At 41.3% G+C, this 15,563-nt stretch overlaps 1 protein-coding gene across 1 annotated transcript in view; it reads left to right on the forward strand.

The window, feature by feature from the left end:
* FBN1 (fibrillin 1) overlaps positions 1 to 14,137 on the forward strand; it is a gene marked incomplete at its 3' end in the record, with an annotated part of 224,888 nt that extends 210,751 nt beyond the window's left edge. Inside the window, exons 52-64 of the mRNA XM_015558912.1 lie at positions 7 to 48; positions 398 to 463; positions 745 to 861; positions 3,487 to 3,606; positions 5,174 to 5,296; positions 5,855 to 5,986; positions 7,899 to 8,024; positions 8,573 to 8,779; positions 10,692 to 10,817; positions 11,061 to 11,183; positions 12,542 to 12,658; positions 12,919 to 13,047; positions 14,018 to 14,137. Coding sequence (XP_015414398.1) covers positions 7 to 48; positions 398 to 463; positions 745 to 861; positions 3,487 to 3,606; positions 5,174 to 5,296; positions 5,855 to 5,986; positions 7,899 to 8,024; positions 8,573 to 8,779; positions 10,692 to 10,817; positions 11,061 to 11,183; positions 12,542 to 12,658; positions 12,919 to 13,047; positions 14,018 to 14,137 — 1,548 coding nt within the window. The remainder of the gene's footprint in view (positions 1 to 6; positions 49 to 397; positions 464 to 744; positions 862 to 3,486; positions 3,607 to 5,173; positions 5,297 to 5,854; positions 5,987 to 7,898; positions 8,025 to 8,572; positions 8,780 to 10,691; positions 10,818 to 11,060; positions 11,184 to 12,541; positions 12,659 to 12,918; positions 13,048 to 14,017) is intronic.
* Between the last annotated feature and the right edge of the window lie 1,426 nt (positions 14,138 to 15,563).

Genomic DNA, 15,563 nt, shown 5'->3' on the forward strand with positions numbered 1-15,563 from the left:
GAGAAGGCTGGGGAGATCCCTGTGAGCTGTGTCCCACTGAGCCCGATGGTATGTTTACATCTGTGTTTCTCTTTGGCCCATTCAGGGTGCACACTGGCCACAAAATAAGCAAGACCTTAATTTAATTGTAAGTCTAACTAAAATATTCTTTAAAATTATTTTTCCTCAAGAGCTAGGTAGTTCTTTTCTTCTAAACTATGTTATGAATTGGAGCTGCCCAAGTAGTAGGCACGGCAGCTCTGGGACCTCGTTAACTGTCTCTGGTTTCTGGGCTTGTCCCGTTCATTGTTTCCCAATATGTGCAGCATGTGGCAGTTTGGCCGCCACAAAATGCTTGGGGAGGAGCCTGTGGCTGGTGCCACTGATCTATCTATTCACGAGTATGTCTCCACCACAGAGGCCTTCCGCCAGATCTGTCCCTATGGAAGTGGGATCATTGTGGGACCTGATGATTCAGCAGTTGGTGAGTGGCCTGTGCTAGATTCTCAGCATTTCTAAGTATCAACTAGCCTCTTCCTTGCTCATTTCCAGTTGTTCTTATTTCTTCACATCTGTCTTCAAAAAGTAAGCTCTATTTCTTTGTCTTCTCATTTAGGTATCAATTGTATTTTGTATTGTATTTGCGATATTGTATTGTAATAACTATTCCATGGATTAAACACTGAAATGATTATAATTTACCTGTGTGTGTGTGTGTGTTTTTAAATACCTTGTTATTTACTTTTCCCTTCTCCTTTGCTTAAGATATGGATGAATGCAAAGAACCTGATGTCTGTAAACACGGGCAGTGTATCAACACGGATGGCTCCTACCGCTGCGAGTGCCCCTTTGGTTACATTCTGGAGGGGAATGAATGTGTAGGTGAGTGATGAATCCGTTTCTTCCACTGGGGTTTTACAAGTTAAAAATTAAGCTCTACAGCAAGCATGTCAAACTCAAAGTCTAACATGGGCCAAATAAACAAGGTTTAAGTCTACGTGGGCCACAAAAAACCAAAAGCTTCAATTTTCATAGAAGTGTACATTTATTTTGATAGAGACATGCTGAATACAAAGGGCTGAAATAAATGAGTAATCGTTAACATAACAAAATAGAATATTTTAATAAAAATTAATATTTTTTTCTTGAACATTAACTTACCAGACACTGAATAACTGCACAAATTAATAAGCATAACTCAAATAAACCTATTTTTCTTATTCTTCGAAAGCGAAGTATTTCCTGTTGCGCCACACCAAACAACTCAGGCTGATGCTCTATTCGCTGAGCCAACACTAATGACGTGGCAATTGGCTGCTAAAATATTCGCTGCTAGTATTAGTGGAAAGAAATGGTGTGCCTGCGCGTAAGGCGCGTAAGGGAAATGAATGCAACACGATTATAGTAATCAGTCATTAGGGAATGTTGTAGTTCCTTATTAATAATTATGTATAACAGGATATTGTAAAAATTAAGTTACAAAATTTTTATTTAAAACATTTCTTACATATTGTTATATTGGCTGGGCCACATGCGGCCCATGGGCCACAAGTTTGACATGCTTGCTCTCCAGCATTCACACCAGGAAGTACAAGTACCAAGATGGAACAGAAATAAATTTTGTTCATTCGTTTATGTATCATTCATCTAGCAGTATTAGCTGAGGCCCCACTATGTGCCAGACACTTTGTTTGGCTCTATGACTACAGAAGTGAATCAAGACAACAAGGTCCTTCCTTGCATGGACCTTAAGTCTAATGGGAAAGACAGATGCTGGACACATTTGAAAAGATAGTGGAAAGGACAATATTATAATGAAAGTCTTCTGAAATTAAAAAATATTAATGGTCATAATCTTATTCTCTCAAGATATAAAATACAAAATTTGCCCAGATTTTATTGCACATAGTAATATGAAATGCTATGTACCCAGTGTATTTCCCCTTGTTTTAACCATATATATATATATATATGTTATTGATTTTTTACAGAGAGGAAGGGAGAGGGATTGACAGTAGAAACATTGATGAGAGAAAAACATCGATCAGCTGCCTCCTGCACATCCCCGACTGGGGATGTGCCTGCAACCAAGTTACATGCCCTTGACCGGAATCGAGCCAGGGACCCTTGAGTCCGAAGGCTGATGCTCTATTCACTGAGCCAAATCAGTTAGGGCTGTTTTAACCTTCTTATTGAAATTTCAAAGAATGACTTCTATGGCTGACCTTTGACCTCTTAATTCACACTAACTCCACATGGAATCCAAGTATTATGTCTATTTATCTAAGAAATCCAAACCTGAATTAATAATGGCATAAATGCTAAGAGTCTGTGTATATTAGAAAGTGTTCTTTCCACACTGGGAATCAGGGTGTGAGGATTTCAGCTGCAGTGATACCTCTGGGAGCTGAAGCAAGTTCTTTAGGCCTTAGAATGTTATATTACGCAGATGGACCAAGTTATTTCTAATTACCTTATAACTCTAAAAATCAATGATATTGTGATTATTAACTTAAAGGAGATATGACATTCCTTATAGTGAAATGGAAGTTCATAGCAGAACGAAAGCAAAGTCATCAATGTTTTCTCTCTGGCATCTTCAGTTAGTGCTACTATGGATGAGACATGAGCCTCCTCACCCAGAGTCTCTCTACCACAGTCTCTTGTCTTCACTTGATGAATTCAGGGACCAACAGAAGACAGAACCTTTGATGCTAGTCTACTACTTTTCTGTGCCCTACATAGCTAAAATACAATGTTATTTTTCAATCCCCCCCCCCACACACACACACAAAGGAAGACGTTTTAGAATGAGGATTCTAGATGGATGAGTTGGGAAGCATGTCTATTTTTTGGACCTCCTTGGTAAAACTTGTTCTCTCTCTATAGTTATTTAGAGAGATCAGACCCTAAATATATTTCTTTCTAGACTTTCTTCTGCCTAATGTAAACCATCTGGCTTCAACAGAATCAACAAAATCTACTTGGGTCTTGATTTTATCCAGTGTATTAATTTTGCTTAACCTCTGGTCTCTTATTTTGCGTCAGTTTAGTCTTCTATTTTATATCTGGCAATGCTCCATCATGTTTAAGGCTTCTTGGAGAGTGATGTAATGTAAGGCCAAGCTGGAGATGTATTTCTAGCTTTAAGTAAGTAAAAACTTTTGACTTGTGAGAGAAGCATTGCTTTAACCCTTTGAACATCTATACGCACTAGAAGATATACTTCTTTATCGTGTGGGAGGCTGGAGAAACTCACGGCGCACTATGAGAGCTAGAAACCCAGCTACTGTCACTGTCATTGTCACTGCCACTGCCACTTAGCAAGTTGGATTTTACAGCGACAAACCTGTGGCAATAGGACATGTGCATTCCTTCTCTGCAAGGACAGAATGAGAATAAAATATTACAGATCAAAGTATTCTGATAGAATAAAAGGTATTATCTGAGGCCAAGCCCGTTTTCTCTCATTCATTGTGTTTCGAATATTCTCTTGGTCACCTGCAGATATTGATGAATGTTCTGTGGGCAATCCTTGTGGAAATGGAACTTGCAAGAATGTGATTGGAGGGTTTGAATGCACCTGTGAGGAAGGATTTGAGCCTGGTCCAATGATGACTTGTGAAGGTAAGACTCTTAAATTCATAATAGTTGGTTACATGTTCTGATCTTGGAAGCAACAGTTGGTTAATTATAATCCTTAATATGAAATACCACTCGGGATGTATAGAATAAAAAACATCTGGGCCGGATGGGCCATTCCATCTTTTCTTCTCTGTGTGGCCTCCTCTCTGCAGGGAGTATCTGAAAAAGATACAGATGGCTCATGGCACAAGTTATGCTGCAGATCATGCAGTTCTTGGTGGTCTCTCTACTACTGATATTTGTATACAACTCCGGTCTTGTTTATTACCTTCTTTCGTACTTTCCATTTTCCCCTTCTGTCTTAATTTTCATCTTCCATGCTCCCTTTCTTTTTCTTCTCTGCTTTTTCTTTTCTATTCATAGAAACATCTACCCACTGAGGTAACCACCAACATCCTGCAGCCATCACAGCAAAAGAGATTGCCTATATGGTATACGTGTCTGCCAGTGTGGCTGGAAGACTGTATGGAAAGAAAGCAAAGGGAGAGAGTATCTAGAAGAGTGGTTCTCAAAGGATGGTCCCTGGACCAGCTACATCAGCATCACCTGTGAACTTGTTAGGGCTTCAAACTTTTAGGCCTCATCCCAGACCTCCTGAATCAACAACTCTAAGATTGGGGCTTGGCAGCCCTCCAGGTGATTCTGATGTGTTCTCTAGTTGAAAACCACTGGTCTAAGAAAAGCATGAAGGGAAAATGAAGGCAGAGAGTAAAGTTGCTATTAAAATGAGCTCTGCATTAGAAATATGGCCCATCGGTACCCATTGTTGAGGTTGTGAGTGGACCTTCCAAGGCTGTAACTAGTCATCATCTGGGGTCTCACTGATGATCTCAGTTGGCATCAGTGGCCTTAGGGAGAAACATGATCATCAAGATGGTCTGTTTTAACCCTGATTTTCCAAAAACACATTCTGATGTTTTCAAATTATGAAATCTATAAAAATCACTTTGACCCACTAACAGTAAAGTCATTCCCACCTATTGAAGGCTCTAACCTGGGCATCAGTGGGAACTAGGTATCTCTGTAAGTGTCTAATAATTCAGGACACTATTTGCATGGGTATAAGGAACACTGTTATTTAACAGAAGCCTCTTCTATATGGGGAAAGGGAAGTGTTTAACAGTCATGGAGGGGTCTGCTTCTGTCCTGACAGCAATTGACTTGGCACTTGTTTGGGCTGAATGGGGTAAAACTGATCGCCACTCCATGTGACTTTGGGGGTGGCAAGTGATCATCTTGAGGCTTCAAAGCAAGAATTTTAGAACAGCTCCCTCTATACAGGTGACCTCATCCATCTAAATAACAATTCATAATTACACAGGAATAACAACCATAAACTTGACTGTGCTGGGAGCATCGGGGTGCATGGCCACCCTACTGATACCAGTTATAAAATAACCAGATCATTTTATAACTCCCTGAAAACCAGAGACTGCTTGGTCCACCCATGTTTATAACAATGAAGCATTTCAGCTTTTGGTAAAAGTATATTCCTTTTGTTTTTGGTTGATGTCCATGACCCATTATTTTCTTACTACCTCTGCTGCAGATGTAAACGAGTGTGCCCAGAATCCTCTGCTCTGTGCTTTCCGGTGTGTAAACACTTATGGGTCGTATGAATGCAAATGTCCTGCTGGCTATGTCCTGAGAGAAGACAGGAGGATGTGCAAAGGTGAGACATTCATGTTCAAGGTCATACAAGCCAGGGAGCTCTACCACGATGATGGGAGATGTCCCTCCAAAGCTTCCAATCATAGAGGAGGGGTGGGAATTGGGGAACACTGCTGTAGTCATGGACATTATGAGGGTTGTCATTGCTACCTTTCCTAGTAAATTGTTGCTTGAGGCTTCAAGCTGAGTTGAGGGCTGCACTGCAGATCCCTTTAAGTTCACTCTGCGTTGCATGCCAGCCATGCCACAAATGTGAAGACAGAAAGAAAAGACATTTCCCCACATTCAGGAAGTTCTATATGAGGAGGTTGAGATGGAGATATTCAATTAATCAAAAAGTATTAAAAATCATGCTTCCTGCTTTTTGAAGAGGTTCCCAGTTAGTTAGGGAGCAATTTCTTCAAGTTCATACGTGGTTAGAAGACCTCTTCTCATTCTTGGGAGGCCACAGCGTCCAACAATGCAAAAGGAAATAGGTTACTTAATACTGTTTTATGTGTAAAATGCAAGAAATTAATGCAGCTTCTCTTATAAATTTGTGGTTGCACATTCTTTCCAGACCTGGATGAGTGTGAAGAGTTGAAACATGACTGTGCTGAAAAGCAAATGGAATGCAAGAACCTCATTGGCACGTATATCTGCATCTGCGGACCTGGGTATCAGCGCACACCTGACGGGGAAGCCTGCGTAGGTAAGAGTATCCCTGCAGAAGGAGCTCTGTGTGAGTCAGAAGTGACAAAGGACAAACTTGGGCTGAATCCTTATGGGTGCTATGTTCTTCTTGGCCAGAGCCATTTTGCCCCTCTCAACCTCATGCCATAACTTCCAGTGGGGGGCCCCTTGTCTCTTGATGATCTGTGAATCCCATGAGCTCTGTGATTTTCTCCCTCTGAGCTGGCCTTTGCCTACTTTCTCAGCCCATTTTGCTTCCAGGATTGGAATATTGGGTGTTTCCTCTATTTCCTTCCTCCTCATTTTTGTACTCTTTTGTTTTGGGGTCAGTTCCACTTACTGCACTGGAATGTCTCCCTGTTGACCCAACTTTGCTACCAGTACCCTGACATTGAGTTCTGATGCCAGGTCCTGAACAAGGAACATCACTAAACGAGTGGGATCTACCTCCAGAGAATGGTATTGTGCAGAGTGGGTCCCAGGCAATGATATTTTAAGGCTCCCCCAAGTTCCTTTCATGTGGATCCAGCATTAAAAACCACAGCTTTAGACTAGGGGTTGGCACACCACAGTGTGAGGTTCAAATCCAGCCTGCCAGCCCACCACCTGTTTATTTAAATGGAGTTGTATGGGAATATAGCTCTAATCATTTACTTATTGTCCATGCCTGCTTTCCTGCCACAGTGGCAGAGCAGAGCAGAGCACTTGCAACAGAGACCATATGGCCTGCAAAGCCTAAAATTTACTATATATTTATAGTAATACTGTAGTATTAGTATTACCTACAGAAAGTTTCCTGACCACTGCTTTAGACAAGAAATACAGGAGAAAATTACTAGAAAACTCCCACATGCGTCCCTTTCCTTTTTAATAATCAGTGACATTAGAAAACATATTTTATGTTGTCAGTCAAGAATCTTAAGGACCTCACCATCCCCTTCCTCTGTAAGAAACTGAATTAAATAGTCATTAAAGAGCAGACTTTAAAAGCACAGGAAAAGGGTGTGGACTGATGATCCCATTCTGGGTCTTCTGGGATCTGTGCTGCTGACTCTCAGCGGCACATCGGAGTCGGAGAGCTTGCGTTCCACGCCAGAGATTCTGAATCACCCGGTCTGCCACTGGGTTTTTAACCGGTTCTAGCCCTCTCTAGGTGTCACCTTCCAACTCCCTGCCTCTCTTTTTGAGATCTGTGCCTCAGGGGTTGGAACTATTCTTTCAAATGGGATGCACCTAGTCAAATTATTTCATCAGACACGTCTAAGAAACTCAAGCTATTTGAATGCTTTTCTCTGAACCTGGGAGATTGAACTATGATTTATCCTTTCTTAAGAACATTGTTGAAGTATTATAATAAACATAATCTATATTGAACTGGAAGGTTAGTCTAGATAACTTCCTTAGGTTGTAGCTGACCATTGCAGATATTATTCTACTGAAGTATTGCAATATTTCTTCAATATGTTGATTTTAAAATTAAAATTTTTTCCCCTTCATTTGAAATGATCCTTTGAGAATCCCCTTTACGTACAGATATGAAACATTTTAAATTTTATGAAATGAAAAACTGGAAGTGTACATAAAATACTATCATCTATGTTTTAAGTATATGAAAATGCCATCAATTATGCTTTTGAAAGGGTGGAGGTACACACACAGATGTATGTATTTGCTTGTATGTGTGCAATTCATCTCTGGGAAGACACATTAGTAACGCAGTTGACTCCTTGGAGGGGAATTTGGTGGCTGGGGGATAGGGAGAAAGGGGAAATTTTGCTGAATTATGTTCTTATACTTTTTGTATTTGGGACCATGTGATAGCTTACCTAGTATTCGCAAACTAAATTTAAAAAAAGAAAGAAAGAGTCCATTCTTGTACAAAGTGGTCAGATGACTCCTCTTGTTTTCGGTCCTTCGATGAAACCGCGCAGATGAGAATGAATGTCAGACCAAGCCAGGCATCTGTGAGAATGGGCGCTGCCTCAACACGCGGGGGAGCTACACCTGCGAGTGCAACGATGGCTTCACAGCCAGCCCCGCCCAGGATGAGTGCCTTGGTGAGTACGTGCAGCGGGATGCCTTTGCAACCGGCTCCACACTGGGGTGCTTAGAACCCAGATCTCTTCTTTGACATAATAGAGACTGTCAAAATTTCAGGAAAGGTTGAAGATGTTCCTATTTGGGAGAGGATTCAGTGATTGATTGTCCATTGGCTTAGCGCCACCCTGCAGCTCAGTTCTTCTTTTACTGATTGTATCACTGAATCACTTGTTTGAAGTTTCCTTCTGCCTTTTTAAACCCTTGGTGCTCAGGATGCTTCCATATGTTTCTCTGCTTCCATGGCGTGACTATAGTTCTGGGAGCAGATAGAGTCACAACCTGGTCCAGACCAATGCTTTTCTGCCTGCTTACTGAATTTCTTATTTGTCTCCTCAGATGTCATCCTTTCTCTCTCACTGCAGTTTCCAGCTTTCCCTTCTCGCTCCTTCTCACCAGGGTAAAGTGTTATATCCCTTGTGGGTTTCATATCTGACCAAATTTTTTATAGCTTGCTGTGCTTAGAACATTTCCTAAAATCTTCCTTTTAATATAATGTCCCTTCCAGACAACCGGGAAGGGTACTGCTTCACGGAGGTGCTCCAGAACATGTGCCAGATCGGTTCGAGCAACAGGAACCCCGTCACCAAGTCGGAGTGCTGCTGTGACGGAGGGAGAGGCTGGGGTCCCCAGTGTGAGATCTGCCCTTTCCAGGGGACTGTGGCTTTCAAAAAACTCTGCCCCCATGGCCGAGGATTCATGACCAATGGAACAGGTACTTCCCTTTGTTCTGGTTCATTACCAATGGAGCAGGTAATTCATTTTGTCCAAAAATACTTGCAGGGAATTTGTTTTTGTTCTATAAAAAACAGAGAATATGGAATCTGCAATATGAACCTAGGCTGAGTTGCATAGTGGAAGTTGACAAAAATTCTTCATTACGATATTTTAGATATTCAAGGCCATGTTGCCAAAGTGTCCTGAATAAGTTGTGTGTGCTAGGGTTCCTGCCTCTGCTTTATAAGGAGTCTTCAACTATTTATCTATCTATCTATTTATAAATCCTCACCTGAGGATATGTTTTTATTGATTTTTTAGCAAGAAAGGAAGAGAGACGAGAGAGAGAGAGACAGAGAGAGAGAGGGAGAGGTATAGAGACATTTTTTTTGGCAAAGTTTTTAAAAAGCTTATTCTGTAGAATGCCCAATCTTTTGCAGAGGAAAAAACTGGAATAGTTGCTAAATGAGGAGTAAAATATTTGTAAGTAAAGATTATTCAGTTTAAACTTATTTGTAATTATTTCCATATTAAAATGTATTTAATTAGGTAGAAAGAAATGGCCAGAGGAGAAGAGTGTTGCTCATTAGGGTACAGTGCCTTCAGGTCATTCCATCGGAGTTTGCTGCTCCCTTTTATTGGTTTGTATAGACTGTCCCATTCTGTGAAGATGTTTTTGCACAGTTTTAATCATCTGGTTATAGAGGTTTGAAATAACATGAGAGTGGTAGTTTGAATGGAGAAAATGTAATCTCCCATTGCCCCTTTCGAGAGAGAGAGAGAGAGAGAGAGAGAGAGAGAGAGAGGGGTGAGAAATATTGATTGGTTGCCTCCCACATGCACCCTGACTGGGTATTGAACCCACAGCCTTTTGGTGTATGGGATGATGCTCCAACCAGCTGAGCTACCTGGGCAGAGCAGGAGTCTTCAACTTTTTAAACAAAAGTTTCTTGTAAGTGTTGTTGTTTATTCAGAACATAATTTTTAGATAAATTTTAAAATAAATGTACATTAAATTCCTAAACTAGTGCGCCAATATGTAATGATTTTTTGGAGGAAAAATTGAAATGGTGGAAAACACTCATTTCTTGAGACCAATGAGGGTAGGCTAAATTTCACTTCAGAGTAAACTTGAAAAATTTCAGGAAAAATATTAGCTGTTGGTACAAAATGGTTATTTGGCAATCAAAAGTGAAGAAATCGCTGGTATTGGCCCCCACCGAGCAGTAAGTGGATAGGTGGGTCAAGATGGGGTGGACAGTGGCTTTAATGCTCAACAGTGCAAATCTCCTTTGGTGGAGCTGTGAGTGGGGTTCTCTCTTCCTTAGCAGGCCACAAAGGCCCAGGAATCCACCCCAGAGTCCTGGGCCTCCCCACCAAAGAAGTGAAGTTTAGTCCAATTTCCCCCAACAATGTGATTTGATATTCTTTAGGATTAACTTTAAACACAACAAAAAGAATAGAAAAAAACCTTCCTCCTTATTTTGGACATGCAATATTAGAAAAAAAGTGGGATTTCCTTGTCAGAAGGATCCACTGCTGCGATTCACGTTTGGAACATCAGCCTGAAGTGAGCTTGATGCCGTGAGATGGCGCAAGGAGCTAAATATGTCTAGATGAGGTAGATGTTCTGTGACCCACAGGAGGAAAACGGTATAAATTTAGAAAGGAATTATTTTTAAAGTTTTCTCCTAGCCTGATTAGTTTACCACTACAGTCTGATAAAGTTATTCTTTGCCTTTCAAAATAGTTACCATTACATGTGAAATGTATGCTGTCATTCCTTTCGTTGAATTTCTTAGGTCCATAATTTAGTAACATAGTTCATTAGTACTTACACTGAAGTGATCCTTACATATTATTGTTGTCCATTTTAATGCCTTTTTAAATTTCTGTTTATTAAATTACAGATATTGATGAGTGCAGAGTTATCCATGACGTTTGCAAAAATGGGGAATGTGTCAATGACAGAGGATCATATCACTGCATTTGTAAAACCGGCTACACTCCCGACATCACGGGGACTGCCTGCGTAGGTAAGTATTCTGTTTCTTCTGGTTTATTAACGCTAGATAAAATTGTAGATTATGGCAAAAAAATCCTCAAACTAAAAAAATCTAAAAAGCCTGTGTAAATTCATAAGAAAACATAAGACAAGGATCAAACATTTCACAGAGTTTACTTTTTCTCAAAACAAAAATTCTTTGTTCGACCTTGTGGGTATTGATATCTATGCATCTTTTCAGATAGGTAGTCACACTGTATCTCTTTGATCATAGACCTGAACGAATGCAACCAGGCTCCCAAACCCTGCAATTTTATCTGCAAAAACACAGAAGGGAGTTACCAGTGTTCCTGCCCTAAAGGTTACATTCTGCAGGATGATGGAAGGAGCTGCAAAGGTAAAGTAAAATGTGCCTTCACCCATTCACCTGCCTCCAGGGCACAAGGTTGCTGAAAGATCCTCTCTACACACAAGAGGTGCCCCCCTGGTGTTAGAGCCTGGATGGAGGCTCCCTATGTGGGAGGGAAGGGAGATGGCAGAGGACCAGTGGCAGCATCTATGCTTACTGTGTGCCCCATGGGGGCCTTCCCTGAGCCTCTCAGAGGCAGCAGGACCAGTTCTACAAGGTCCTGCCCTGCAGGAGCTGATCTGAGACATAAATGTCACAATGAATTAAGAAGCAGCCAAAGCTTCAACAAAAATCCCTTATCGACCCAGGATTTTTGCAAAATTCTGTTGGTGTAAACGTACTCTTGTGAACAACCTCCTCAACATTAAGGACTCCATATATTGAGTGAATACACTAGTGCATCATACTTAAGGATAATTTGGAAAATGAGGGATTTGGAGAAGGTAGACCAGATGGCAGAACAAGAGTTAGAGTATTCTGCCATGAAGTCTTGAAGGGGAAAGAGGGAAATAAAGAAGTTAAATGGTGCGATGGAGTGGAAGTAGGGAGCAGAGGAAAGGAGGGAGAGAAAGCGGGAAGAAGGGAGGAAGGGTCCTGCATTCTCAGTGATTTTTTAAAATTGAAATTCTACTTAAATTTGGAACCCACTTGGTATCTCCTGACGTTATTTATAGCAATGGAGTTGAGAATGAACCTTAACTTTCTGGCAGTGAGGAAAGAAGCCTGGTCAAAGGGGAGGATTTTATTGAGACGTGAGGAATAATCTGTAGGCAGTTTTATCGGAATGAGTATTTTTCTTTCCTTTTTTCCCTTCCTGATTGCTCAATTTCTTTTATCCCAAGGAGGATCTCTAAACAAAAAGTCAGTTTTGTTTTGTTTGGTTTGGTTTGGTTGACCAACTCCTTTAAGCAGAATAAAAAACAGCAAAGAATGAAGTGAACAAATTTTCAGCCTCAACATTTTTTTTACGTTTCAGCTTAAATAGATCTTTTCAACATTCTGGAAATCTTTTGAGAATACCTAGTCTCTTACCTCATTTAAAGTTTATTTAAAATTTTATAACTGATCTGAAATTTCTCTCTTGAGGGATTCCCACTTTCCTCTAACTAAAGAGAATTGGGTTTTCCTTGGATTCCCACAAAGAGCTACATTTTTAATCTAAATTGAGACCACGTTTTATCTTTCAAACTCTTCTCTCCTGGGTGCTCCCAGCCATTTGCTTGGCTCTGTTCTGGCCAGGCACACTTGAGTCAGAGAGATGAAAACTCAGAGCTTCCTCCTAAGGCAGCTTCTAGGTACGCGTGCTGTCAGCTCTACTCCAATGCCCGTCTTGCACTTTCTTGTAGATCTTGATGAGTGTGCAACTAAGCAGCACAACTGTCAGTTCCTGTGTGTTAACACCATTGGCAGCTTCGCTTGTAAATGTCCTCCTGGCTTTACCCAGCACCACACTGCCTGCATTGGTAAGTGGGGAGGAAAGGACCCTCTGTGGGAGATAGCTATTCCTTTAAGTTCTTTCGTTGTTGGAGTAAGAAGATAAAAACTCGGGAAAATATGGGGGTACATATATGTGTGTATGTGCATGTGAACAAGTACATGTGAGCAGTTACAGGCCTTTTTGGGTCTTTTCTAAGTGAATCATCCATCTCTCTTCCTTTTAAATAACAGAAAGAGAGCTTCAGGGGATTCCTCCCCCCACCCTTACCTACTCTGTCTCTTACAGATAACAATGAGTGCACCTCGGACATCAACCTGTGTGGGTCCAAGGGCATTTGCCAGAATACTCCTGGGAGCTTCACCTGTGAATGCCAGCGGGGATTCTCACTGGATCAGAGTGGCGCCAGCTGTGAAGGTGGGTAGGGCCCTCAAGCTCCATCCAGCTGGTGGGTCCCTCTCAGGGGCCTGTGTGACTGTCAACACCTTCATCATCATCCTCTATGTGATATCACACCTGAGCACCTGAAGACAGGATTTGCACAGCTCCCATACCTTAGCAATCCCGTCTTTTGTTCTCATGCTTGACTGTGTTGATAACCATGCCTTTCCTAGGTATTTCTGCCTAGTTATTCATTTAATTGAATAAGAAAAGTCAAGAAAAATAACTAGATTCCTGAATTTTATTCATTAATTTTCTGGTCATTGGATTCAGTCATGAAAGGATTCCCCCAATGTGGTTTAAACATATGAGGAAAGCCCTTCTGATAATGTATAATTAAAAGTTTAAACCATTTTTTTTAGCAATTTACCTTTGTATTGACATTTTTTGGTTTCTAATTCTGGTACAAGTAAGCAAATATAAATAATTTACACCGCTAACCCATAAAGTGCCTGTGTGCTTTGCATTAATTTCTTCATCATTTTTTATTTGTAGACTTTACCAGGGATATCCGAATATTTTTCTCCTTAAACTTAACAAACCTCCAGAGTAGATATTCTTAAAGATTTGGGTGGTGGAGTAATTTTTAAAAGTAAAAACAGTCATGGGGATGTAAAGTACAGCATAGGGAATATAGTCAACAATATAGTGATAACCATAATGGGTACTAATCAGAGTGATCACTTCATGAGTTATCTAAGTGTCTAATCACTGGGTTGGACAATATGTAATATTGTATGTCAACTGTAATGGAAAACTAAATTTTTAAAAATCTAGCTCAGAAAACAAACAAACAAAAATCAACAACCGTGGAATAATTTTTTTCAGGGTCAGATTTCCTTTGAAAATGGCTTTCACTTTAGCACACATATAAATGTTGCTTCAGAGAATGCCTCTGAGACAAGTAGGAATGTGGCTTAAAGGCGACTGCACCTCCTTTTTTCAGACGTGGACGAGTGTGAAGGAAACCACCGCTGCCAGCACGGCTGCCAGAACATCATCGGGGGCTACCGGTGCAGCTGCCCGCAGGGCTACCTCCAGCACTACCAGTGGAACCAGTGTGTTGGCAAGTACTTTTCCTTCTGAGCAAGAGGAATTGCTTTAAGCTCCTTAGAGTCAAAATGCTGCTTTCTCTCTGGAAACTTACTCTTGTCACGGAAGCAACAAATACTCATTTAAAACTGCCCTAAGCCATGGCCAGTGTGGCTCAGTGTTTAAGGGGTTTGATGCCTGGTCAAGTGCCTGTACCTGGGTTGCAGGTTCACTCCCTCGTCCTGGTCAGAACGCATGTTGGAAGCAACCACTTGAGGTGTCTTTCTCACATCAATAGTTCTCTCTCTCTGTCTTTCTCACTTTCCCTCCCTTCCACTCTCTCTCTAAAAATGGATGGACAAATATCCTCAGGTGATGATTAACAATAAATAAGTAAATAAATAAATCTGATATACTAAAAGCCTAATCAGCAAATCGACTGAAGAGTGGAACGACTCATTGTTATGAGACGCACTTCCCCCTGGTGGTCAGTGTGCTCCCATGAGGGAGTGCTGCTCAGCCAGAAGCCAGGCTCATGGCTGGTGAGTGCAGGGGTGGTGGCAGGAGCCTCTCCCACCTCTGTGGCAGCACTAAGGACCCCTTGGGGGTTGTCCGCCTGTCGGCTTAGGCCCACTCCCCACGGCAGGCAGACAACCCCTGAGGGGTCCTGAACTGCGAGAGGTCACAGGCCCAGGCTGAGGAGACACCCCCCCACACACACAGGGCACGAATGTCTTGCACCGGGCCTCTAGTAATAAAATAAAATAAAACTGCCCTTACTTGGTTGAAACCAGAGGGAAGATACAGCCTTCACAAAATAGCAAACTAAGAAAAAAAATAATGATAGAGGACACTTCAAGGCATTTGAAATGAAAAAGTTTATGGACTCCCAATATCCCCCTGCCCTTCTGTTGCCTTGCTAGTCTACTCGGCCCACACTTGACTTCTGTAAACATTAGGAGCTGACAAAATCCTACTTCTGACTAAAAAATGTCAACCAGCTAGAGGCCATTATGAGCAACTGTTGGTCTGAAGATGCAAAAGTGGTTCCATTTAGCTCTGCACATCTTTGGGGCAGAGAGCAAGTAGCAGACACAGTGATTTTTTTTTTCAGAATTGCTTAATTCTTTTGAAAATTAAGGAGACCCACAGGCTCTCTCATTAAATTGAAATTATGTCATTTTTTATTGCACAGTGTCACGGGAAAAAACTTTTTGTTGTTGTTGTTAATCTTCACCCGAGGATATTTTTTCCATTGATTTTTAGAGAAATTGGAAGCTAGGACAGGCCACCGGAAGGGAGGGAGGGGGAGAGAAACATAGATGTGAGAGAGAGACACAGCTTTTGGCTGCCTCCCACACGCTGGGGATTAAACCTATAAGGCACTTGGTCAGGAACCGAACCTGAATCCCTTTGGTCCACGGGCAACACTCTAACCCAGTGGTCGGCAAACTGCGGCT

Source organism: Myotis davidii, unplaced genomic scaffold, assembly GCF_000327345.1.
Source record: "Myotis davidii unplaced genomic scaffold, ASM32734v1 scaffold132, whole genome shotgun sequence".
Classification (NCBI taxonomy): domain Eukaryota; kingdom Metazoa; phylum Chordata; class Mammalia; order Chiroptera; family Vespertilionidae; genus Myotis; species Myotis davidii.